The sequence below is a fragment of the Xyrauchen texanus genome, chromosome 30 (genome assembly GCF_025860055.1).
Source record: "Xyrauchen texanus isolate HMW12.3.18 chromosome 30, RBS_HiC_50CHRs, whole genome shotgun sequence".
NCBI classification, from domain to species: Eukaryota; Metazoa; Chordata; class Actinopteri; order Cypriniformes; family Catostomidae; genus Xyrauchen; species Xyrauchen texanus.
Window position 1 is genome coordinate 3,098,570 of NC_068305.1, and position 27,214 is coordinate 3,125,783.

The 27,214-nt window shown below is 37.8% G+C and overlaps 1 protein-coding gene across 3 annotated transcripts in view; it reads right to left on the minus strand.

Moving 5' to 3' along the window:
• LOC127624348 (AN1-type zinc finger protein 3-like) overlaps positions 1-26,199 on the minus strand; it is a 42,267-nt gene extending 16,068 nt beyond the window's left edge. The window contains exons 1-6 of one of the 3 annotated variants that reach the window (XM_052099138.1): positions 25,607-26,199; positions 22,186-22,244; positions 10,888-10,928; positions 10,073-10,261; positions 7,582-7,647; positions 7,334-7,504 (exon numbers count right to left, since the gene is read on the minus strand). In XM_052099138.1, coding sequence (XP_051955098.1) covers positions 7,334-7,504; positions 7,582-7,647; positions 10,073-10,261; positions 10,888-10,928; positions 22,186-22,244; positions 25,607-25,627 — 547 coding nt within the window. In that variant the 5' untranslated portion in view covers positions 25,628-26,199. Of the gene's footprint in view, positions 1-7,333; positions 7,505-7,581; positions 7,648-10,072; positions 10,262-10,887; positions 10,929-14,658; positions 15,281-22,185; positions 22,245-25,606 lie in introns of those variants that run through there. The other 2 variants (XM_052099140.1, XM_052099139.1) reach the window with 2 other exon arrangements.
• Positions 26,200-27,214: the final 1,015 nt, after the last annotated feature.

A 27,214-nucleotide genomic window follows, 5' to 3' on the forward strand; every position in this document is an offset into this window, starting at 1 on the left:
ATTATTGATTGCCCCCTTCCCCCCTTCAAGGACTATACACTTCCAGAGTGAGAAAAAGGCTGTAAAAATCACTCTGGATCCCACTCACCCAGCCGACTACCTTTTTGAACTGTTCCCTTCTGGCCGACGCTTCAGAGCTCTGAACACCAGAACCGTCAGACACAGGAACAGTTTTTTCCCCTCAGGCGATCCATCTCACAAACAGTTAAAATTGCCCCATTTAGCAATAATTATGTGCAATAAACAAGGCAAGTTTATTTATATAGAAGCTTTACATAGAAGAGATTAAAATAAGAATAAAAAAATAAGAATAATTGAAACAGTTTAGAATATAAAATAAAATACAGTACAAACAGTCGGACACACAGTGGCACAGTGCTCATTCAGTAAATGCACAGCTAAACAGATGTGTTTTGAGTCTGGATTTAAATGTGACTACTGTAGGAGCACATCTGATCTCTTTTGGAAGCTGGTTCCAGCTGCGGCTGGCATAAAAGCTAAAAGCAGACTCTCCTTGCTTAGAGTGAACCCTTGGTATTTCTAGCTGATGTGATCCTAATGATGTGAGTGATCTGTTGGGTTTATATTCAGTGAGCATATCTGCAATATACTGAGGTCCTAGCCCATTGAGTGATTTATATACCAGTAATAATACTTTAAAATCAATCCTAAATGTACCTGGGAGCCAGTGTAAAGACCTGAGGACTGGTGTGATATGTTCATATTTTCTGGTTCTGCTCAGAATTCTGGCAGCAGCGTTCTGTATGAGCTGCAACTGTCTTATGGACTTTTTGGGAAGGCCAGTTAGGAGTCCATTACAATAATCCACCCTGCTGGTGATGAAAGCATGCACAAGTTTCTCTAGGTCTTGACTGGAAACAAAGCATCTAATTCTTGCAATATTTTTCAGATGATAGTATGCTGATTTAGTTATTGCTTTGACATGACTACTGAAACTAAGGTCTGACTCTAGAGACACACCAAGATTCCAGACTTGATTTTTTGTAGTTTGACCCCTAGCGTCAAGGTATGCATTCACCTTGAGAACTTCATCTTTGTTTCCAAACACAATGACTTCAGTTTTGTCTTTGTTTAACTGAAGAAAGTTTTGGCACATCCAACTGTTTACTTCATCAATGCATTGGCACAGGGAGTCAATGGGGCTGTAATCGTAAGGTGATAGGGCTAAGTAGATCTGTGTGTCGTTTGCATAGCTGTGGTAAGCAATTTGGTTCTCTCATTATTTGGCTCATTGGGAGCTCGAACAGGAGTTCAGTCTATTAACAGGAGTTAAGTCTGTTTATATTATACAACATATCCACTTCTGCCATTACATACACTGCACTGTACATAATATACTGTATTTTTGTACTTTATATAACAGATTTGTAATAGATTTCCACTACATGCGTGTATGTGGGTATGTAGGTGTGTGTCTGAGTGTATGTACGTATATGTATAATTATTTATTTTTATTATTTTTTTTTGTTTTTAATTATCGGTCTTGCTGATGTTTTTGTATTGTTGTGCAATGGAAGCTCCTGTCACCAAGACAAATTCCTTGTAGGTGTAAGGTATGGCGGAGGATCAGTGGCTTTAACAGATTCACGAACAAACAAGAACTTACTGTTTAAAAACTCCCCTAATTACTGAAATAGCGCCAACCAGTCTCCACAAGCACAATAAATGTATTGACAAAGAGACAATGAACTATTGACAGAGAACCGCATGTGACATCCGCATGCTCACCACGTGCTTATCGTGTGGACAGGAAGGGGAAACTTTGAACGTAAAAATGTGTGTGTGTGTTTTTCAGTTAAACACAGAACTGCATATTGCTAATGAAATACGTGTAATTCCTGTATGTTGTGTATTTCTGAGGTATATCAAACTCGTTAGAACTGTTTCGTTGTGTGTTTTAAACTCTGAGGCCTCATATTTAATAGCCTCAGTGTATATTCCCTTTCTAAGTGTACTAAACACATGTTTCTTGGTATCAAATTAAACCTTACGATTTGTCCGAGCTGAATTCGAATATAAGATCTCTGTAGAATGATATTACGTGATGTTTTACTATCTTTTGAGTCATTCAGCCCAAAATCTCTTACTGTCATAAACATGCAAATGAGCTTTGACAAAGGAACTCTCTCATGCCCAGAGTAAGGGAGACTTTTACGACCTCCAAAGGAATGTTCAGAGAAGTGCTGACCCTCACTTCATTCTCTTACTGAGAAAGAGAAATGAACCCTGTTAATCCTATATATATATTCTATATATCCATGTGATAAATATTGACATGTATCTAATGTGCCATCTCACATTTTCCCTTAAATGTGCTTGATCTATGTTTTCTTGCAAACTAATGGGTTAATGTTTCAGACTTTGCATACTATGGTTAACCAAAATCATATGTGTGGCATATTTGGTCTCTATAACTTGGTATTCTGAAGATTGAAATGACTGTGTACATGATATGTCGATAACAACAACATATTAGTATTACAAGTATGTTTCCTATTTTCTTTCTTGCACATGCAATGGGCAATTTTACAACAAAGAGCAATAAACCAAATTCCCGCCTAGAACTCAAACCCTTCTTATTGGTCGAGCCAATGAGAGGTGGGACCTGTTTCCTGAGGGTATAAAATTGCTGCGCCCACTTCCGCTCTCTCTCTCTCTTAGCTCGCTCTCTCTTGTCGCTTATCTCTTGCTTTCTGGTTCTCTGAGCCTTGTGCTCTCTCACTCTCTCGCTGAATGATGCCAAACTAGAAGGCCCCAAGGACTCCCAAGCGTGCGCCAGGCTACCTACGGCCTTGACTGCCCATTCACCAAGATCCTCTGACTCTCACTGGTTCTCTCTCTCATCAAGACAACATCAAAGATCAACTGGAGCCTCAACAAATTGCATCAGGACAGTTTAATTCAAATGGGACATGCAAGTATCAAACTTAGTCTCATTATTTGATACATTAAGTATCCTTAACCCCTTTCTAAAAAGGGCGTGTCAGAACTAATATGATGGTTTGCTCAGGCTGTTGATCTGCTGAAATTCAAACAATGCTATAACTTCTTGCCTTCCTGTATTCTGCTTCAGCCCTCTTTCCCTTGGTAAACTGTATGAATGTATGTATATGTATGTTAGAGTAGTTTAAATGTTTAGTCTAGTTAATAAAGTCTTGTTCATGTCACATGTAAAGTTGTCTGTGTCTCAAGCTCATATCTAAAGTCACTAATCATAGATTTTGACTACTTGCTCTTAATACTTAGTAAGAAAGACATTTCCCATGCCCCGGAAATGTACCTTTCTATTAATTAATTAATTAATAACCAATATTGAGTGTTCACGGGATGAACCGAGTATTTGGTTGTGATGTTAATGTAGCTAAATCAAGTTAACCCGATTAACTGATCCAAATATTCATAATTGATTATAACAAGTTATGATTGATTATTAATATTTCATAGAGCTGATTCGCTACCTAATGGTGGAAGAATATAGAGCTGATTCGCTACATAGGTGTAAGCATACTTAGCAATAAAGCGGATTCTGAACACATTTATTCTCAATGTGAAAATGCACAATAAATATAGGAATGCATTTACTAATCTTAATGAATGGAACCGTATTGTACAGTGTTAAAATAAAATATAACAATTTATATTAAAATGAAGCAAAATGATCCACAGATGTGTTAATGTAGAAAGTTATTCAAAAGAACTAACATGTTTTTCAACTTTTGAGGGAATAAGGTCCCATTTTCCACATGTGAACTTCATGTTTATCAGTGCATGAAAATTTTACAGATTTTTAAAGTGGTATATCAAACAAAACTAGAGATGCTACTCTTCACAACCAAACAGGTTTCAATCAAAAAACTTAGAGGTTTCATACCAGAGGCACTTTTGTTGGCGCTTCCTGTACTATTATATTAACGTCATGCTGTTGTGTCACGTGTTGCAGTGCACCAAATGTTTAGTCTTGTGAACAGTATTCAGAGGTTTTAATACATTTAAATTATGCGTTGCGTATAACGAAGCCAAAATACAATGTCCACAAATGTGGACGCAGGGTTGTACGAGGTTAAAGTAAAACAAGCAGTTGTTTATGCAGTTTTGTCATTTGCGCTATCAAAGATCAGGTTGCATACCTACATGACAAGATTTTGATTTATTATTGTACTTAATTCAAACAATTAACCAAGAATGTTGTCAAAGAAATGTTGTCTCACCTATTGTTTTATACAAATACTTTGCATCATCACACTATGCTAAATAGGGCTAATTAAATACTGTGGAAACTTCTATCGGAGGCTACACATATAGGCTATAGAGCAAACATTTCATTCCAAACGTACACTATTCAGACAGGATTAGTTTTATATGGGGATGTGGGGTCATGCAATAATTACCAGAGCTTCTCCATGATTTTAATTCTGCGTGAATCATGCATGTGATTTTTCTAGACTTTTTCAGGACTGTGCGTTCCCGTTTTGCATCTTAAACTTACTATAAAATGCCCTGTAAAGCAAAGCTCTGCTTATATTAATCCTGTGTAGATTGACACGTTGATAAATCTCTTAACTTTAAAAAAAAAAAAAAATTCCTGCCAGCAGAAGCAAGCGCTGTGGCATCAGAGGCGCGCACTTCGTATACAACAGAGGATGAACGGCACGCGAGAGTTAGTTCATATCATACAGTATCCCAGCGCTGGCTGGAAGCAACGTTTTAAGAAAAATATTTTAATTATCGATTTGTTTCTTACACCAACCTATCGGTTTGCTTTAGAAGACTTAATTAATCGACTGGAGTCATCTGGATTACTTTTATGCTGCCTAAATGTGCCTTTTGGACTGTCAAATAGCCAGCAGTCTGATGGCATCAGTAAACATGCATTATAAGGACCTACAGAGCTTCAACTTTTCTAAAAATCTTCATTTGTGTTCACTAGAAGAAAGGCATACACCTCTAGGAAGGCATGAGGGTGAGAGAATTTTCATTTTGGGTGAACTACTCCTTTAAATTGAAAGGTATAAGATTTGAATGTGAAACTATGGTCTATGAGTTTGGACTCAAAAGTAATTATGGGTCATGCTCAAAAAATGCATTGGCTAAAGTCTGCCAAACAATTTGACGAATTAAAATTCTTTGGTGTTTCTAGACGATACAAGGCAAATTTCATTCAAATGAAACAAATGTCAAAGATGTTTGAAAAAGTGGGTTGTTTTTCTCCACTGAAAACAGAGACTTTTGAAAATGCACCCCATATCTGCAGACTTTGGAAACCAAGTGTTACTTCCAGCACCTGTACCATCAGCACCGGTGCCCCCCAGGGATGTGTGCTCTCCCCACTACACTTCTCGCTCTACACAAATGACTGCACCACCCACTGTCAAGCTCCTGAAGTTTGCATAGACGTGGGTCTACAGCCGTGGCCAAAAGTATTGGCAGTGAAATACATTTTGTGTTTAGCAAAGTTTGCTGCTTCAGTATTTGTAGATTATATTTTCACATGTTTCTATGGTATACTGGAAAACAATTATAAGCATTTCAAGTTTTAAAAGCTTTTATTGGCAAAAACATTCAATATATGCAAAGAGTCAATATTTACAGTGTTGACCCTTGTTCTTCATAACCTCTGCAATTCGCTCTGGCATGCTGGATATCAGCTTCTGCGCCATATCCTGACTGATGGCGATTCATTCTTGCTTTATTGGTGCTTGGAGTTTATCACAATTTGTGGGCTTCTGCTTGTCCACTCGCCTTTTGAGGATTGACCACAGGTTCTCTATGGGATTCAGGGAGTTGCCTGGCCATGGATCCAAAATTTCAATGTAGTGATTTCCAAGCCACATCATTATCACACTAGACTTGTGACATGCTGCTCCATCATGCTGGAAAATGCACGGATCATCACCAAATTGCTCCTGGATCTTTGGGAGAAGTTGCTCTTGCAGGAAGTTTTGATACCACTCTTTATTCATGGCAGTGTTTTTGGGCAGAATTGTGAGAGAGCCCACTCCCTTGGATGAAAAGCAACCCCCACATATGGATGGTCTCAGGATGGTTCACTTTTGGTACGACACAGGACTCATGGTAGCACTCACCTTTTCTACTCCGGACTATCGATTTTCCAGATGTCCCAAACAGTCGGAAGGGGGCTTCAGAGAAACTTTGCACCAGTCTTCTGCTGTCCAATCCTTGTACTTCCTGCAGAATTTCAGTATGTCCTTTGTTTTTCTTGGAGGAAGTGGCTTCTTTGCTGCCCTTCTTGACACCAGGCAATTGTCCAAAAGACTTCGCCTCAATGTGCGTGCAGTTGCACTCACACCAACCTGCTGCCAATATTGAGCAAGCTCTGCACTGGTGGTGACACGATTCCGTAGCTGACTCCTCAGGAGGAGATGGTCCTGGCGCTTGCTGGACACTCTGGGACGTCCTGAAGCCTTCTTCACTGCAGTTTACTCTCTCTCCTTGAAGTTCTTGATGATCCGGTAAATGGTTCTTTCAGGTGCAATATTCTTTGCAGCAATTTCCTTGCATGCGAGGCCATTTTGATGCAAAGCTATGATGGCTGCACGTCTTTCTTTAGAGGTAACCATTGCGAACAAGAACACAACGATTGGAAGCACTTCTTCCCTCCTTTTATAGCAATCAGTCTGCTCTTATAATCCAAACAGAACGATAGTGATTTTACCTGACTTGTACTCGTTCGCATTTTCCCAGGTGCTGCTGATATGATTAGTGAAATGATGTTAGCTGGTCATTTTGTGGCAGGGCCAAAAAACTGTGAATAAAGTTTTTTGATAAAGTTTTTGGCCAATGAAGCTTTTTGCAATTATTTAAAATGCATCTGATCACTCTGCACAATAATCTAGAAGCAATGTGAATCATCACCACAACAACTGAAGCAGAAAACTTTGTGAAACACAAAATTTATCTCACTGCCAATACTTTTGGCCACGGCTGTAGAGTCAGCCATATGCAACGATTCAGAGGAAAGGGGAACATTGTTTATAACCCATAAGATTCCTGAAATAAAAGTAAAAAAGTTCAGCTCTACTGCGTGGACCCCTAAAAAGTGGAACGAACACTGCTCTCCATTTTTGTCACCAATTCTGTCCAGAGTCGTTTTCCAGCTGCAACCGTAAAGAATTGCCACTAGAACTCATGATGCTTCTCATGTTAATGATACAAACCACCATTTGAAGCCTAAAGTCAAAAGTCAAAAACAATACTTGTGGGAACAGGGGCTGGAATTAAACTTGGTTCAGATGAAACAATTAAACCAAGTGCAAAAACACACTGAAACTGAGTGTGGAACTGGTTGACTCACCACAGCGACAGGAGCCCAGCTCCGCCTGTACCAGCTCTAGTTTGCTTGAACATTGAAAACAGCGCCTGCGGTTCTTCTGCTTGGGTCCACTCCTCGCCTCTTTTCCTGATGAGCAGTCATCAAGCCGCGCACGTTTAGCTGGAGACGCCTCATCGTCTGAAGCAGAAACATCTACAGCAGAAGAAACATCCAGTTCAGAAGAATAAATAAGCACTCAAACATCTCCAGTGTGCTGCAGGTGCTCATACCTGTATGGCACGGTCGTTTGGTGGGAGTGCAGAGAAGACCTTGTGCTACTCTGGAACATGAAGCTCCTGTGAGAGAATTAGGAGTTAACATTTTGAGGAAGATGCTAAAGGCTTAAACTCTATGTAAGTACGTGGACGCAGACACTTCGAGCAACGCAAGCTCAAATTCCCATTTTTATTTTTGACTGCAGGGCTAATCCAGCCACTTTGCCCAATCATCTAAAATAAAATATTAACTGATTAATGTGAACTTTATTTGTGATAAACAACTTCTGGCTGTTATGTCAAAGTCTGTTGTAATAATGAAGTCTCTTTCCACACTAGTGGGTTCCCATTTTAAATAGTTGGACTTAGAGCTAGATTTGACGATGATTAAGATGGTGGGGAAAGCAGATAACCAATTTATTGTACATAATTTTTTATAATCGTTGTGTTTTCTGTCTAAGAACATGCTTGCGCAAATTCCCTTTATCAAGGTTTTGAGATTGTAAGTGAGCACCGGGCTTTACTAAAACACCTCCATTGTCTAAAAATATTCACACATGCTTTAGAATGAGGAGAGATGCAGGACTGAACATATTGCCTGTCAGACTGCCGACAGATTCTTTATTTTGGACACGGCCAAGCTCGCTGCCTGACAGTAATAGCCTGCTGTGGAGACTTCTGATTGGAAAGTTACAGAATGAAACCAAAATCACAGAAGAAATCGTAGAAGCAAAGACTATTGTTGCCATATTCAATAAAGCTTAGTGCATATTGCCCGATTTTGGTCGACGATATGACAGTGAGATCTTATGTAAATGTCAAGACAGGAAACCCCTTTAACAAGACTATGGACATGATTGACAGTGTTGGAAGTCCCCACATCCGCACAATGACACACTGGAATAATAGCGCACAAACCCAAACAGCATCTGGCGCTCATGCTGGCCAGGACTCAACAATCGGGATGTCCTGCTATGGCAAGTGTTTTAACATTTCTTCCTTCAAACTTTTTATGTTACTAATATATATGTTGTAGTTACTAGTAGTGGTCAACCAATATGTTTTTTTTTTTAATTTAATAATAAAGCATTTCAATTTTTCCGTTTGCCCGATTTATTTCTTAAGGCCACGAGGGTGCCAAGAATCACCTGCTTGCACAAGAAAGAGATGTTTTAGACATTTAAATGACCCATCACAGTTTGTTTTGTTGTTACGTGCCATCGTGATACAATAATAACAGGCCACACATCAGAGCCACGATGAGTTGAAATGCTTTCCTGTTTCATTCTGCCCCTATCTCTCCTCAATAGTTCCTTGAAACTTATAAAATGGACTTGTCTTATGATAAAAAGGCAAATATCAATAAAACGTATCATATACTGACAGAAAATATGCAGATGTAATTCATGAACCTCATGAAATTCCAGCATTTTCTTCAGCTGTTCTATCAGCCAGGAACAAAACTTAGTTCCTCCAAATTACAAATGCTACATTACAGTTAGTCCGAGGGGCACCAAGCAGGCGATCTGTTTACTGCTCAAACTGGATCCGCAGGAGCGTGAGTGCAACTTCAAAGTAAAAGTGCTTCACGTGTGCTACGAATAAATGTCATAGTGTACTGTATGTACAATTGATTTGATTCAGTCTTTTGTGAGAAAATGTGATTGATAATGTGCAAATAGAGTCGATGGTTTGCTAGACTAATGTGTGCACTAATATTACCTTCCAATTAGTTTCTATATGTGCAAATAAATAACAATTTGATGACTAAATAGGGTGGTTGTCGTAGGTGTTGATGTTTGTGTGAGGTGAAGGTCAGAGTGGGTGTGGGGTGTGAGACTTGGCTTTATAAATCTACAGTAAAGCACATTCAGGTCGTCAGACCGTTGATGATTCCCTACAGTGTTGGGGGATGGTGTCTTGTAGTTAGTAATGTCTTTCAGGCCTCACCACACTGATGCAGTGAGCTGAAACCATACAAGATTTTATCTCCACTTCTGTAAGTAGCCTCTTTGGCCTGATGAAGCTGCCCGAGTTTTGCTGTACACCATGGTTTGTCATTGTTGAACATTAAATGAGTTCTAGTTGGAATGCTCAACAGTATCTGTGAGCTCGTCCAGATTGGTGTCTGCAGCTTTAAAAACACTCCAATCAGTGCAGTCAAAACAGGCTTGTAGTTCCAGATCTGCTTCATTGGTCCATCTCTTTACAGTCCTTACTAGGTTTAGTTGATTAAGTGTCTACCTGTATGTCAGAAGATGAACTAGACAGTGATCAAGCTGCTACTGTAAGCTGTTGTATGAACGGGACATTTCAAGACTCAAACCTGTAAGTAAATATGGTTGTCAATCCCAAATACTGACTGTGTGAAAGAAGCCTAAAAGATCAAAGACATCTGATTTTGCCCAATATTAATGATTCCTGAAATGTCTCTAGTTTGCACTGCGCTTCATACAGAACAGGTGGATCAATGTCATAATGTGTGTTGTATACAGCAGAGCGTTACCTTCCTGTGCTGTGCTGAAGGGGAGGGATGTGACTGTGACTGTCGGCTGTTCTGGATGTGCAGGTGGAGACAGTGAGGGCCGGTCCGGGCTGCTGGCACTGCCCGCTTCACTGTTGTATGTCTGCATACTCTCAGAGCTTGAGCTTGACTTGGACGAACACTCACTATCTGGCTGCTTTTTCTGAATGTCTTCAATAAGATAAAATAAATAAATTAACAGTCGTAGTGACTCAAGATATACTTATGAAAGAGAAAATCGAAGATCGAAGTGTTTTGATCAGGGGCACAATCGTGTGATAAACCAATCCTTTGTGGCCTTATAAAACAACAGTTCACCCAAAATCACTTACTCTTATGCCATCTCACACTTGCATGACTTCTTTATTCAGTGGAACACAAATATATTATGAAGAATGTATGAGGACATCCAAGTTTGAGATGGCTTAAGGGCGTCAATGATGATGATTATTTCTGGGTGAACCATACATTTAATGCAGGTTAAAAACAGGAACTCCACTAGAAAAGGGCATTATGTTTGAAGCATCACAATTGCAGTGAGTTAATATTCAGGAATATTTGGGGAAACCAGTGTGCTGATTTTTGTTTTGGGGTCATGAAATGATCAGAGATCCTCCCCTCAATCCAAACACAAGTGGTCACAGGAGACACATGTTAATAAACATGTTAACAGAAATGTGTCTTGGCTGTGAAAATATACACACCATCACTTCAGGAATCACAGTGGTCTATGAACTTGAGTCAACAATGATCTTTAAGACAGATGTTGAATATACAGTATGTTTCAGTACACTTACCAGCGAAACATTTGGAGCACAGGTTCATGGTCTTACTGGATCTAAAACAAAACAAAAACAGACTGATTTATTAATTAGCATAAATAATTCATTAAAATGAAGAATTTCAGTAGATTTGTATCCCTCTGCATGGAGCCCACTACAGTGGTCAGATCTTTAAAACCATTTGAACTAGGGATGGGAATCAAAAGGAATGTAACGATTCCAGTTCTGATTCCTCTCAATGATTATTTCAGTACTTTTTAGGAAGTTATTTGAAAATGAGAAACACAATCCTTATTGCATCTACTGTGCTCCGCAGCCTGTTGACAAATAATGAGATCATTACCGAATTCAGCAGAACTGATACAACAAATCAGAAATATATTTAATACAATAATTATTGTAAAAGATGGGTTTGAATACTTTAGTGGCATAAATGCAATAATTGATCGATTCTATATATACACAGTATTTTAAAATGTTCTAAACAATTAAGAACTGTGATAGTACTCATGTATTCTTTTATAAAATTCCACTTATTACCAAAAAACTGGAGTACACATTGTAATATGAATAAGCACTCAATAACTGCACTTCTTGATTAAAGTCTCACAGGTCTAAAAAACAACATTAAATAAACAGTAACAGTTCCAGAGACAGTTTAGACCAGGGGTGCCCAATACGTTGATCGCGATCTACCAGTCGATCGCAAAGGCAATGCTGGTAGATCACACAAAATTTAAATGTATTTTGTAAAATTTTAATACAAATAAATATAATGTTTTTCCATATTTTTGTTTCTGTCTGACTTGCACTTGACGAGTACATTTTGACCAGGCGAGATTTTTGTTTATTCAGTTGCCATGACAACTAGGTTCGCGCCTTCCAAGTGCTTTTAGAACAGAGCGCGAAATTGCGAAGCTAGCAGTTTTTGAGGCTAGCTACCAGCAGCTAATGCCGGATTATGCAAAACTGTCTGCTTCAATTCAGTGCAAATCATCAGAATAAGGTAAATGCCCTGACTATTGTTTATATTGTGCTGTAGGTGTTTTGGGTTTAGTTTTAAAACTGAATTATATTAACATTGAACATTATTATATATATTTTTTTAATTAATTAGAAGATTAATTCCATGTAGGCATAAATGTAGTAGTCCCAACAAGCATTTTTTTTTTTAAAACAAAACTGTGATTTTTTTTAGTTGGTAGATCTTATTGAGTTGGTCATTTAAAAGTAGATCATCACGCAAAAAAGTGTGGGCACCCCTGGTTTAGACTGTTATATAGTCTGCAACAGTTCTTATTTAATCTGGAGTTTGACATTCATAACTTGTGCATCAGTATAAGATTAATGGATTAGTTCATTCCGCTAACTATTTATTTTTTAACAAACGTATCGATTTGCTTCAAAAGACATTAATTGATTTAAATTTGAACCACTGTTCTGTATCATCTAAACTCTGAATCCTCCAGTAAGGTGGTTAATACACTAAAACAAGATGAACCTAAAATAATACTATGAAACAACTAGTAATATGGACTAATATATTGCCTCTCAATAACGATCGATTTAAAAACATTAAAAAAAAAAAATAAAAAAAAATGTATAACTGGGGGCCTGGGTATCTCAGCGAGTATTGATGCTGAATACCGCCCCTGGAGTCGTGAGTTCGAGTGACTCCAGCCAGGTCTCCTAAGCAACCAAATTGGCCTGGTTGTGAGGGAGGATAGAGCCACATGGGGTAACCTCTTCGTGGTCGAGATTGTGGTCCTTGCTCTCAACGGAGCGCGTGGTAAGTTGTGCTTGGATCGCGGAAAGTACATTTACATTTTAATTTATGCATTTGGCAGACACTTTTATCCAAAGCAACTTACAGTGCACTTATTACAGGGACAACCCCCCCCCCGGAGCAACCTGGAGTTAAGTGCCTTGCTCAAGGACACAATGGTGGTGGCTGTGGGGATTGAACTGCCATCATTCTGATTACCAGTTACAAGCTTTAGCCCACTACACCACCACTCCATAGTAGCATGAGCCTCCACATGCTGTGAGTCTCCGCGGTGTCATGCACAATGATCCGCATGATAAGATGCGCAGATCGACTGTCTCAGAAGCAGAGGTAACAGAGACTCGCCACCGAAATTGAGGAGAGTAACGCCTCATCATTTGTGATGGCAAATGTTTCTGGTCAAAGCGGGTTCATTCATGCATTGTTAATGACACAGAGGAGGAGACTTATGCTCACTATTTCTGTGGAGTGATAAAATGATGAAATCTCAAAGGTTTTGCTTCATGAGAAATAATGGTTCATTGGTTTAATCAAAAAGCATTACAATGATGTGTAAAAGTGAAGAAATTAAAAAAAAGATTTTGTATTATTGCTTAATGTAATTCTATATTATGTAAATATAATAAAATGTACTTTGTATTATATTTATTCTTAAAAGAACTAAAATAACAAGTGTAAATGTAAAATTGACCAAAACTAAAGTTGACCAAAAAGAGACATATTTTTGTCATTCATATAGTTTTAAAGCCTAAAAAGGAAATCATATATACACATTTAAATTATTTGATTTATAAATTTGAAATTAAATATGCATAAATTACTTCTTAATGTGCATAAAGCACACATGCACCTAAAGAATTATGACAATTTATATGACAATTAATCATGAAATCCCTAAAAGAGACAATTAATTGTCATAAATCGCAATTATTTCTTTGACAATTAATCGCCAGCCAAATTTCATAATCGTGACAGCCCTAATCCTAAATTTGTTCTGCTCCTCACATTATACAGTACACTGGAATATTGTGATTGGGGAATTATTATATTCCTGATTTTTAGCCAAAAAATAAGTTTTTAATAAGTTTTATTAGCGACTTAAAAGGAATATTCTGGGTTCAATACAAGTTAATCTCAATCGACAGCATTTGTGGCATAATGCTGATTACCAAAAAAATGTATTCGACTAGTCCTTTTTCTTTAAAAAAAAACAAAACAAAAATCAGTTTTACAGTGAGGCACTCACAATGGGGCCAATTTGTGGAGGGTTTAAAGGCAGAAATGTGAAGCTTATAATTTTATAAACGCACACATTAATTTTTTCGGTTAAAATGCATGTATTATTTGAGCTGTAAAATTTGTAAAAATTGTAAAATAGGGGCGCCTACAAACTGTAATTTCTCTTCCATTCAGTTTTATTTAGCTTTAATTGAGCTAAGTTTCCCATGAATGCACACTCCACTTCACTGCAACATGCACAAATATAGTACATACACACGGTTTAGTAAGCTCACAATACAATCCACAAATACACACAGATTTATAGAGATAAGCTGAGAGTTCGGGAAAGTGTTTTGGTGCCTCTTTGTGTTGGTACAACAAGACGACGTTCACCGACCGCGGGCTTCTGGCGGAGTGTAGATCTGCATAAATTATTTTAGGTATGCTGGAGCAGACCCAGTGACTGTTTTATATGCCAGCATCAGAGCCTTGAATTTAATACGTGCATCAACCAGCAGCCAGTGGAGAGAGACAAAGAGGTGGTGTAATACGCACTCTCTTTGGTTCATTAAAGACCAGACGAGCTGCTGCATTCTGGATCATTTGCAGAGGTCTAGTTGCACATGCAGGAAGGCCTGCGATGAGAGTTACAGTAGTTCAGTCTAGTTATGACAAGTGACTGAACAAGCAGTTATGTGGCATGTTCAGTGTGGCACCTTTGAGAAAATCAGCAACATTGATTAGCAATTATAAGTGGTTTGATGGGTTAACACACTCACTATAAAGGATGAATGTGTTTGTCTTTCAAACACGCTCCGGGAAATCTAGAAGTTCTCCTGATAAAAACAAATGCACAGTTCTTTAACATCACCACGTAATGACATAACTAGTGTTCCTGGCATTGTGGTAAAGACGATTTCAAGGACTGTTCATTGGTGATGTCAATGTTCCATGAATATTTCCTGCTTTTCAAAACAGAGACTATTTAGCAGAGATGGGCCACTTCTATTCAAATTAATTGGAGAAATTGGAATACCCAACCGCAGGTAAAATAGGCAATCATCTTTTCAACTCAAGAACATGCATGTGCATTAGCTATACAAGATGGTAAAATGTTGTTTTTTGCATAACCTGAGGAAAAGAAACAGCTGATGGGCCAGGATGCCGGGCCGCTATTCCCCTCAAGTGCCGAGGCCCAAGGAAGCCGGACCGCTCGAGTGAAGCCACACAGTGTTGTCAGATTTTATTGTTTATTTGAAATATGTCCTTTTATCGTAATCTTGACCAAGCAATTAGTATTTCCCCATTCAAGTAGATAGGAGCTGCACTTTCATGCCGCTTGTTTATGTAGAAAAATACAGTTTTAGTATACATTCTTGAAATGAGATACACACTCAAACACATTCAAATAAAGCCATATACACTCACCTAAAGGATTATTAGGAACACCATACTAATACTGTGTTTGACCCCCTTTCGCCTTCAGAACTGCCTTAATTCTACGTGGCATTGATTCAACAAGGTGCTGAAAGCATTCTTTAGAAATGTTAGCCCATATTGATAGGATAGCATCTTGCAGTTGATGGAGATTTGTGGGCTGCACATCCAGGGCACGAAGCTCCCGTTCCACCACATCCCAAAGATGCTCTATTGGGTTGAGATCTGGTGACTGTGGGGGCCATTTTAGTACAGTGAACTCATTGTCATGTTCAAGAAACCAATCTGAAATGATTCGAGCTTTGTGACATGGTGCATTATCCTGCTGGAAGTAGCCATCAGAGGATGGGTACATGGTGGCCATAAAGGGATGGACATGGTCAGAAACAATGCTCAGGTAGGCTGTGGCATTTAAACGATGCCCAATTGGCACTAAGGGGCCTAAAGTGTGCCAAGAAAACATCCCCCACACCATTACACCACCACCACCAGCCTGCACAGTGGTAACAAGGCATGATGGATCCATGTTCTCATTCTGTTTATGCCAAATTCTGACTCTACCATCTGAATGTCTCAACAGAAATCGACTCATCAGACCAGGCAACATTTTTCCAGTCTTCAACTGTCCAATTTTGGTGAGCTCTTGCAAATTGTAGCCTCTTTTTCCTATTTGTAGTGGAGATGAGTGGTACCCGGTTGGGTCTTCTGCTGTTGTAGCCCATCCGCCTCAAGGTTGTGCGTGTTGTGGCGTCACAAATGCTTTGCTGCATACCTCGGTTGTAACGAGTGGTTATTTCAGGCAAAGTTGCTCTTCTATCAGCTTGAATCAGTCGGCCCATTCTCCTCTGACCTCTAGCATCAACAAGGCATTTTCGCCCACAGGACTGCCGCATACTGGATGTTTAGACTGGATGTGGCCCGTCTGGCACCAACAACCATGCCATGCTCAAAATTGCTTAAATCACCTTTCTTTCCCATTCTGACATTCAGTTTTGGAGTTCAGGAGATTGTCTTGACCAGGACCACACCCCTAAATGCATTGAAGCAACTGCCATGTGATTGGTTGATTAGATAATTTCATTAATGAGAAATTGAACAGGTGTTCCTAATAATCCTTTAGGTGAGTGTACATATACAGTGTAAACACATATTGCTGATTATTACCTTTTATTCAATTATCACAATAAGGGTGTTTATTGGCTTCAGTGTTTTATTCTGTGATCCTGCACAAACAGAAGAATACGACTGAAAAAAGGTACATTTTCATGACAACGATGTACTAAAAACAGAAACGTTTTTCCTTTGCGTTTTTGAAAAGTTTCCCGTACAGATGACAACGTTGTCAAAACGATTCCAGTTCACATGGATTAGTGAAAACAGTGGCCAGTAGTTGCGATGTCACTTTGTAAAGAAACACTACGCGCCTGCGCACATAAACATTCCTCCACAGAGCGGTGAATACAAATAATGAAGATGGCAAAAGCATAAAGTATTTTTGTCTGGATGGACGATAGGGTTGCTTTATTACTACTTAGTATTACTACTAAGGACTCCAACTGGTGATCTCATGTTGGTCTATTCACCCTGGATGTAAGGACGAAGTTCATGCATATAGACGGAGCACGTAATACGCATGCACATGAAGTCATCGTTTTAACAAATTAGCATTTTTGTATATTTACACAGAGACGATAACGGCATCGTTTTCAAAAACTTGCACTTTGATACCGGTTTTCAGAAGTTTGCATTTTCAGGCCAAAAACTCCATTGTCATGTAAACGAACAGCCCAAATGCATAAAAAGTTTTCCGTATTTGTTGAATCGTTGTCGTCTAAACAGCCCCTTAAGTTTCTTAATTCCTGTAAGAGTAATTTGTCATTAGTCAACCCACTACAGACACAGAGCTCCCAGACTGCGTGGCAAGTTTTGTTAAAGGTCGCACTACAATGTCGGCCAACTCTTCCTCTCTGTTGGCCAACTCTTCCTCAGTTTACGCGCTGCCATTTTCTATTAAGCAATATCCAAATGGCAAACGCATCAAATGCAGAATAAAACAGCGCCATCCGAAACCCTGACCAATAATCAGCAAGACTCAATGGACAGAGCAGCTCGAGCAGACAGCAGGTGTGTTCACTTGCGTGAATCATTACAGTGCTGCAAGAACCAGTGAGAAGCACAATGCGATCGTGGAAAAGGTCCGTTTACTCACAGAAGTAGTCTCGAGCTTTCAACACACTCGCTGCCTGCGAGAAACAGTGAAGCTCGCTGCGAGAATTCTCCGGTGCAAACCTCTATGAAAACCCTTGGCGAGTAAACTAGTGTAAAATCACATTAAACGACCCGACATTCAAAAGAGTAGGCTACTGACAAGATGAACAGGAACACATCAGCACCTATAGAGAATTGCCATACATTTACTATAGTAACACTAACAATAACTAGTACAACCATATTCAGCTGTCTATCGTGTCCGATGAAGACATCCTGTGAATCTGTTTCCTCCTCAAATTTCTGTCTTTGGCGATAGTTTGACAGCTGTTGAGATGAACCTGTTTTGCTTTTAGGATTCATTTGATGGTGTCTTTGTATCGCAGTTTAGGTCTGCCTCTGCTGCGAAACCCTTCTTGAAGTTGTGAGTAAAGGATTAATTTGTGGTCGTCTAGCCGGATGACATGACCTGTCCATCGCAGATTTCGCTGGGTAAGGAGTTCATATATGTTTGGTAAAGTTACACGATCAACGATGGAGTTGTTTGGTATGTGTTGCCACCATTTGGAAAAAAAAAAAAAAAATCACAAGCTTCGTAAACACAGTACATTTACATACCACTTTTCTGGTGATGGTGAGAGGTCAGCTGAATGTACCTTTGAGCTTTCCCGGTAATTGCTGGCATAATTTTAGGTTGGGATGAAACGAGGAGATCAACAGTGTTTGTAATCATGTACTTTAACACGATCACGTTGTGTGCAGAAAACAAATTGTTAATTTATAGAGAAACGCTCCAACATTGTTTTAATTGAGCCCGCTTCACAACTAACAAAGTCTTTCTAGCAAGCCAGTCCACTGTCGGTCATCTTTGGAACGCTCTTTGGAGGCTATTTTCATGCCAGTGCAGCTCCTATCTACTTGAATGGAAAAAGACCAAAATCCCAAAAACGGTTGGTCAAGATTACGATCAAAGAACATATTTCAAATCAGCAATAAAATCTGACAAGCAAATGGGCATATTCCAAATATAATCAAGGCCTTTAAAGCCTGCACCATTATGAATTATGGAAAGTTAGTTTATCTGTATTTTGTTTGCCTTCAAATTTTCAATAATCAACAAAAACCTGAAGAAAAGAGTCCCAATTTAAATTGCACTGTCAGAATAATTTAGCCATTTATAAACTTTTTACCTTTAATCATTGACACACACACACACACACACACACACACACACACACACACACACACACACACACATATATATATATATAACCTTCTTGTTGATAATACCAGTAAATTTACATCTGCATCAAAATCAATGCCTTACTGTCAAATGAGCATTTCAGTGGGGCAAAATATTCAACATTATTGGTAATGGACTATTTTAGTTATATTTTTGTAATATAATAATTAGGGCTGTCAATCGATTATTATTTTTTAAATCGAATTACATGATGTCCCGATTAATTAATCGTGATTAATCGCATATACAAATATTTGCTGAGAAAGCCCCTCATATAAGAATAATAAAATATATAATGTTGAAATAATTATACATAGTTACCTTTAAATATATATATATATATATATATATATATATATATATATATATATATATATATATATATATATATATATATATATATATATATATAGATAGATAGATAGATAGATAGATAGATAGATAATTAAAATGCATTACATTCTTGTAGCAGAAGAGTTAATCATTGATAAGACAATACAAAAAGCGGCTTTAGAATACAATGTATTATTTACTACCATATTATTGATCATAAGTCAATCATTGGCATACAGTTCACAGCAATCCATTTCACAAGTGAATTTGTCAATCAGTTCGAGATTTATTATGAGGGCTTGTTTAAGGACCGTCAATTTACCTTCATACATTCTTGTCGCGTCATAAACATAAAATGTTTACTTCACTGTGTCAAGTTAAATATAGTTTAATACTCAATCTTTAAACACATCTTGAGATCCCTTAGTTCGCAAGAACGTAAGGCAAGAACGTAATGCACGTCTGTGTTGTGGGTTGTTTTCTTCACTGTATAAACTGTGCGTTGCTCTTACAGCTGAAATTTCACTTACTGCCCTCTGGAGTAAACAGCCGGTATTACAAGCTTGCATTTCTCAGGAATCTTCCTTATTATGGTGCGATTGTGTTAATTTTTTTAACGCGTTATTTTTTGCCAAATTAATCACACTGAATTAATGCGTTAAATCAACAGCCCTACTATATATATATATATATATATATATATATATATATATATATATATATATATATATATATATATTTACATTAAAATTATTTTCATATTTCTTTACTTACAGATATCCAAGTATGGGGGCATAGAAGCTCTTGTGACTGAGGAATGATACTGTATGGGGGTTCAGGGGTAACTCGAGAGAGAAACGTTTGAAAATGTAAAAGTCTGAATGGACCATTTTTCTAGTTTCATTAAAGTGAGAAAGACTAGACTACAAACTAGTAATTGTTTTGTCTTTCATTCCTTGTCAGAGATGATGACATCTGAATAATTTCACAAAATTATAACTGAAATCTATGTTTATTATTAAAGGGTTGGAACATGCTAATTAATAAAACTAAATTTAGAAAGAAAAAAACTTCATGGTCTAAAGTTGCTCTGGAAACACGCACCTCATGTTTACGCACATGTGGGGAAAAGAGGATGCGGGTGCGGCCCGGGACAGGGCATCAGTGAAGCGTGAAAGTTATTTGGTCTGTTAAATGAAACTTAACATTGTCTTTGTGTTTGTTTTTGAGTTGACAGTATGCAATATACTGGCATGTCTTAAGGTCAATATTAGGTCAAAAATGGCAAAAAAAGAAACCGCATTCTCTAGAAACTCAATCATCGTCAATCAGTCAATCATTGTCTTTAAGAAATGAAGGCTATACAATGCTTGAACGCTCAGCTGACAGCTTCATTGAATTCTACCTGCTTAACACCAGTTTCACGTACAACAGTAAAGAGAAGTGTGGCAGAGACAGAAATTGGACAACAGATAATAATAAACAGGAAAGAGTGTTATGGATCTTAACCCCTTTGAGCTTTTGTGGGATCAGCTAGACTGCAAGGTGCCTGAGAAGTGCCCGACAAGACTACAGGAAGTGTGGGGTGAAATGTCACTGCAGTACCTGGACAAACTGACAGCTAGAATGCAAAGGATCTGCAAAGCTGTCATTGCGGCACATGGAGGATTTTTTTGATGAGAACTCTTTGTAGTTTAAGAAGTTCTATTACTAATAGTAATTTTTCATGTTATTAATGTCCTGACTATACATTGTGATCAGTTGAATGCCACTTTGGTGAATAAAAGAGCCAAATCGGTGCATTATTCCAAACCTTTGGCCGCCAGTGTCTGTATCTCATCTGTTTCACCTTGCCTACAATCTATAATACCACTCTCACCATTGATTGTTTCATTTGTAAAGCGTCTTTGAGTTCCTTGGAAAGCGCTATATAAGACTTATGTATTATTATTATTATTATTATTATTTATCTAACATTTACATTTATGCATTTGGCAGACGCTTTTATCCAAAGCGACTTACAGAGCCCTTATTACAGGAACAATCCCCCTGGAGCAACCTGGAGATAAGGGCCTTGCTCAAGGACACAATGGTGGTGGCTGTGGGGATCGAACCAGTGACCTTCTGATTAACAGTTATGTGCTATATATCCCACTACGCCACCACTCCAACTCCATCTAACATAATTATAAAAAAAAAACATTGGTCTAAATCGTGCAGCCCTGTAAAATAATGTAATTTCACAAATGACAGGATAATCGTGAATAATAATAGTAATAAAAATTAAGAAAAATAATCAGGATTATCATTTTAACCATTATCGTGCAGCCCTAGTGTATATGAAACATTGTTCCCGAACACAAAATGCAAATTATTATCTGCTCATCTGAACTGTCTGCTGTCTTCACAGAGATATATCCATATAAGTGAGAAAAACAACATCTAATAATTTCTGTTGACACTTTTGTAAAGCTGCTTTGAAAAGATGTGTGTTGCGAAAGGCGCTATACAAATAAATTTGAGTTCACTTGACTTGACCTTTCACAGCTCCATTAAACACATGACCTGTATTACACGTACATTACAGCTTAATTATCTTGGCATATGTACGTTTATTGTAAAGCCAGAAGAGGATGGACACTCCTCTTCACTAACAATATCTTATGGAGGTTTTTTCCTAAATTCAAAGCATTAATATAATCAAACAATAATGTAAATAGGCTAATATGAATCTTATTCATTTATCTTGAATCTTTATTTACCAATAATGTTACGCATAAAAGTTAATCAATAATCAAACAATAATCAAAATCACACATCATGCACTTGCTTCATAATAATGAATAATTGGGTTAGCTGCAAAAAGATATGTTAATATTATGTGTCAAAAAACTGCAATGTGTTGTGTTCAGATAAAACAACTTGCCACTACACCACCATCACAGTGTTGCAGGGATTGAGTGACACCGAGCAGATGACAGATGACAAAAGATGGCGGGTGTGGTCAGGAAAGAGGAAAATAAACTGTCTGCTTTTGTGATCTGGTCATGAGCACCCACAGTATGTTTTTCCATTAAAATTATACCTGCTGCAAGAGATAGGTAGGTTGACCCGATTCCTGCTTGTGGGAAACAGGACAGGCCCCTGAAGAAATAAAATGAAATAATGAAAAGCAGTTTTTCAATAACAGCTGCAAGTGTCATTAGATGAAAAGCTTTTCAAGAATGTGAGAAAAAATGACACCGAATCCGCTTCTGTGGCATGAAATTTCACCTGAGCCACCGTCAAAGCAAATTCAATAACAAACTTGTCTCCCATTCAAACATACTCGCAGCTGTGTTTTGTGGGAGTGTTACACGGACGCGCAATGTGAAGCACGCAAGCGCACAAGTCTTGAAGTCATCAAAGTCCTGTCATTAGTGCTCCTGTGACAGAAAAAGCACAGATCACACCCGTTACACATTCTGATTTCTCTCAACGTCAAGTGGGTTTTTAAAATTCACATCAAAGCCCTTTCTAAAACGCTGTTCGAATTATGTTTGATATCAGGAAACAAACCAGCCATATTTTCCTTCAGATATTTTATAAGATTATTTGTACAGATTATTAAGAACACAAAGAGCCTAATAAAATGTTTTATTTATGGATTTTGGTTATGGTTATTTTACTTTTTGCATTGCTTTGAGATTTTAAGTTTCTTAATAACAATTATTCTTATGAACAATAATCATAATAATAATAATAACAATGATAAAAAGAAAAAGAAAATTTGTGAAATTCATAAGAATGAAATGTTCATTTGATGATGTTTTTTTTTAAGTTCAAAATAAATCAATTATATAAGATGAGGTTTTCATTTATTATGTATTTAATTCACTGACTGGATTACTCAAAATTACACATTAAGCGACATGGCTTAATATATAAAAGAATTGAATTGATTTTTCCCGAAACATGTAACTATATTGCGATATAGATGTATTTCATTATCGTGATATAAAATTACTCATATCGTGATATAGGATTTTGATAATATAGCCCACCCCTACTCCACAGATGCAGATGTCCCAGGCAGGCATAAACTCTTAAAAAAGCCCACTCTTCAAAGAACGTGGTTTCGTCAATCAAACGGAGAGAGGGGATTCTGGAGTAGAAGTGTTTGAGGCTGCTCTGAATGTCTTTCCACTTTGGGATGTTCTCTCAGTAGGGCCCACCCACTCATGTTTTTCCTGTGTTCTCCATTGAGCGGATCCGGAGGTAATCCACCGATGCTGAATAAAACTCACTGCACAAAATAGGCAAGGCAAGTTTATTTATATAGCACATTTCATACACAATGGTAATTCAAAGTGCTTTACATAGAAGAGATTAAAATAAGAATTAAAAAAAAAAATAAGAATAATTGAAACAGTTTAGAATATAAAATAAAATAAAAACAGTCGGACACACAGTGGCACAGTGCTCATTCAGTAAATGCACAGCTAAACAGATGTGTTTTGAGTCTGTATTTGAATGTGACTACTGTAGGAGCACATCTGATCTCTTCTGGAAGCTGGTTCCAGCTGCGGCTGGCATAAAAGCTAAAAGCAGACTCTCCTTGCTTAGAGTGAACCCTTGGTATTTCTAGCTGATGTGATCCTAATGATCTGAGTGATCTGTTGGGTTTATATTCAGTGAGCATATCTGCAATATATTGAGGTCCTAGCCCATTAAGTGACTTATATACCAGTAATAATACTTTAAAATCAATCCTAAATGTACCTGGGAGCCAGTGTAAAGACCTGAGGACTGGTGTGATATGTTCATATTTTCTGGTTCTGCTCAGAATCCTGGCAGCAGCGTTCTGTATGAGCTGCAACTGTCTTATGGTCTTTTTGGGAAGGCCAGTGAGTAGTCCATTACAATAATCCACCCTGCTGGTGATGAAAGCATGCACAAGTTTCTCTAGGTCTTGACTGGAAACAAAGCATCTAATTCTTGCAATATTTTTCAATCAGATGATAGTATGCTGATTTAGTTATTGCTTTGAAAATAAATCATCTGCTTGCATGTCACCAGCTTCAACCAGGGCATCCAACTGCTTTTCAATGTCAAAGGGTATGAATGATTCCTTCAGCCTGGCCTGCAAGGCCAGGCACAACAGAATAATAAGCAAAAAGTCCTTCACTTGCATGCACCTTGTCAGATTCGGAACTTCTCAAAAAAGAAAAATCACAAACACTTGGTGTGACACACTTACTTTTTAGCAGCATCCAAATGCTTTTTTGTATGAACATGCTGCACGATGTCGGTGCGGCCTCCATGGGCGATGGAAAAGCGAGCTCCACAAATCTCACACCTTACATTACTAGGCTCTTTACTCGGCTTGAAGATCCTCATTAAATATACATGCATGCTTCCTTGACATTATTCCAGCCGCAATTTCATCAGTGCGCTCTTTCAAACTGGGTCTTCAATCAGTTCACTAACTGGACGTCTATTGATAGGGGATTGTGATTGGATACTTTAATCCAATCATGTACTTCAAATAACATGTGCGATTTTATTGGTTTTACAAGCCGTATCCTTGGTTACCTTTGATTAGAATACTCGCGTGACGAGAAAGCCCCATAGGTGATAGAGATATTTTAGTAGATTTTTTCAGAATAAGTTGTGATACTAGAAAAATAATGCTTAAACCCTGCTTAAATAAAAGGACTGACCAGGGAAAAACTGGGACGTCTTAATCAGAAGACTAAGAGGACGCTCTCTGCCAATGGTGTGAGTTTGGGGCGGAGCTACCTCTTTACTTGACCAATGGCAAATGGCTGGATCGTTTGGGAAGTCGGTTTGGAAACAATCATATTTTTTGCAGTTTCGTTTATTGCCGCTAATGGCGCAGAAATCGTTCAAAGCAGCTTTAATAAAGTTATTGTGAAAATGCGAGTATACTAATACCGTTCAACTTGACCAATGTCTTCTCAATCATTACACACATGCTGCTAGAAACAATTTAAAAAGTGCTAGCGGTCTGTTTCAAGGCAAAGAGGATGGATGAAGAGAGCATGAATCCACTTAAAACATCCACGTTCAATATTAAAAGTCACCATTTATCGTTGTAAAACTGGCCAGTCTTTTCAAAACAGACAAACGGTCAAATGAAAGTGCACTGAGGGTAAAATCACCTCTGATTATCAAGTGTTTCAACTCCCTGGTGTGAGCAAATGTTAGACAGACACATAGCAAACCCAGTCGTCCCAAAGCAACGATTTACTATAAAACAACCACCAAATGAAATAAAATCGCCCGTATAAAATTTACCACACAGCTATAAACGGAGTTCAATATCAATTTGCACCTCAATCGAGAAAAACGTGTAAGAAAGTCAAAAATGACAAATCATCATCAGTCAGTCACTTCAAAACGCTTGTCTGTCCCAACCCCCACAATGCCTCATTCGCTTTAGCGTTATTTTTAATAAATATTTCATCCGTAACATTTAAACTAGCAGATTATCTGTTTCTTACCCCCAGAAGCCGCAGGGGCATCGCGGAGGAAGACTCGGTGGGTTGCTGCGCTCGCTGCCGGTGTCCCCCATCGGATCAGTCAGAGAGAACAGTTGAGCCACTCCGGGGACAACCACACGGCCTTCACGGGCAAATACTGTTCCCCAAAAGTGCACTCCGAACACGAGTCCTCATTTAAAGTAGAACACAACCGTAATTCCTTAACAACCGAGTGACCCCTGAGGTTTGAGTATTTTAATAAAATAACAAATTCTAAAAGGTGCCGATCGACCAGACTTGATCTGTCCTGAAATCAAAGCGTCCAGCTGGATCACTGCCACAGCGAGCCCGAGAGGAGGAGGGATGTCTGAAAATAGCTTTTAACTTTCTAATTAGCTGGAATGAAGATGAAGACAATAAAGACATCCATTATACAAATATAGTAAGTATTACATTTCACTAAGTAATTTTATTTTCAAGCAACTTCGTTAAGATTTAAAATAACGTGAAAACAAAATGGTACCCCCACCAGCTCAAGTGGACTTTTCCATGTTAGTGCCCTTTAAAGGGACACGCACAACTGCGCGATACTCCGAACCCACGTTAACAAACATATAACTGGCAACGACAGTTTAAAGCATACGGGTTTCAACTGATTCACTAATTGCTTTGACTCAGAATCAACATAGCAACGCGTTTCTCTTGCCCTCTTTATTGCAAAATATTGACTTTAGCACACTTTGTTCCCTTCCCTTATGAAGTAAGGGAAGGGAAGAAATAAAAAAATAAAAAAGTTACAATCCATAAAGGATTTGGATACAACATGTACAAATTGTACAGAGCACCTTAGACAGGTAGGAAAATTATTTTCTGGAAAAGATTTGCATTTCCATATATAATATATTAGCAATGATTTTACTATAGTGGCCTATTATTGTAGTAACCAAGAAAGTAGCAACTTGTTACACGTGGTTACTACGGATTTACTATAAATACTATAGTTCAATTGTGGTTACTGTAGTAAAATCATGGTTTTCGACAAAAATCAAACAAAAAATAAAAAACAAACACAAAACATGGTTACTACAATTATGGTTCATGTACTACAATATTACTATAGTAAAACCACGGTATTTATTTATTTATTTAGTATTATTATTATTATTATTATTATTATTATTATTATTATTTTCCGAAGGAAACGCAAAACTATTTCAGAAAATAAATTAAGGTGAAGGCGATTTGAATAAAATCAGAAACGGCACCGAGACGTCACAATAAGAATACAGTACGTAGAACGTTCAGAGAGTATAAAAGTGAGAACAGAAGTTCACGTAGTTCATTCTGTACCTAATTTTCAGCACGTCTGTCGATGTGAGTATGCTGAAAAACATTTACACTATTTAAATAATACAAATATTTAATAACTCTAAAAAGTGCTGTGCATTAAGTAAAAAGTACATACATTTCAATATATCCGATTGTATATATGGGTTTTATATATATATATATATATATATATATATATATATATATATATATATATATATATATACATATATATGCACACACACACACACACACACACACACACACACACACACACCAGTTAGTTACGGTCCTCGAATC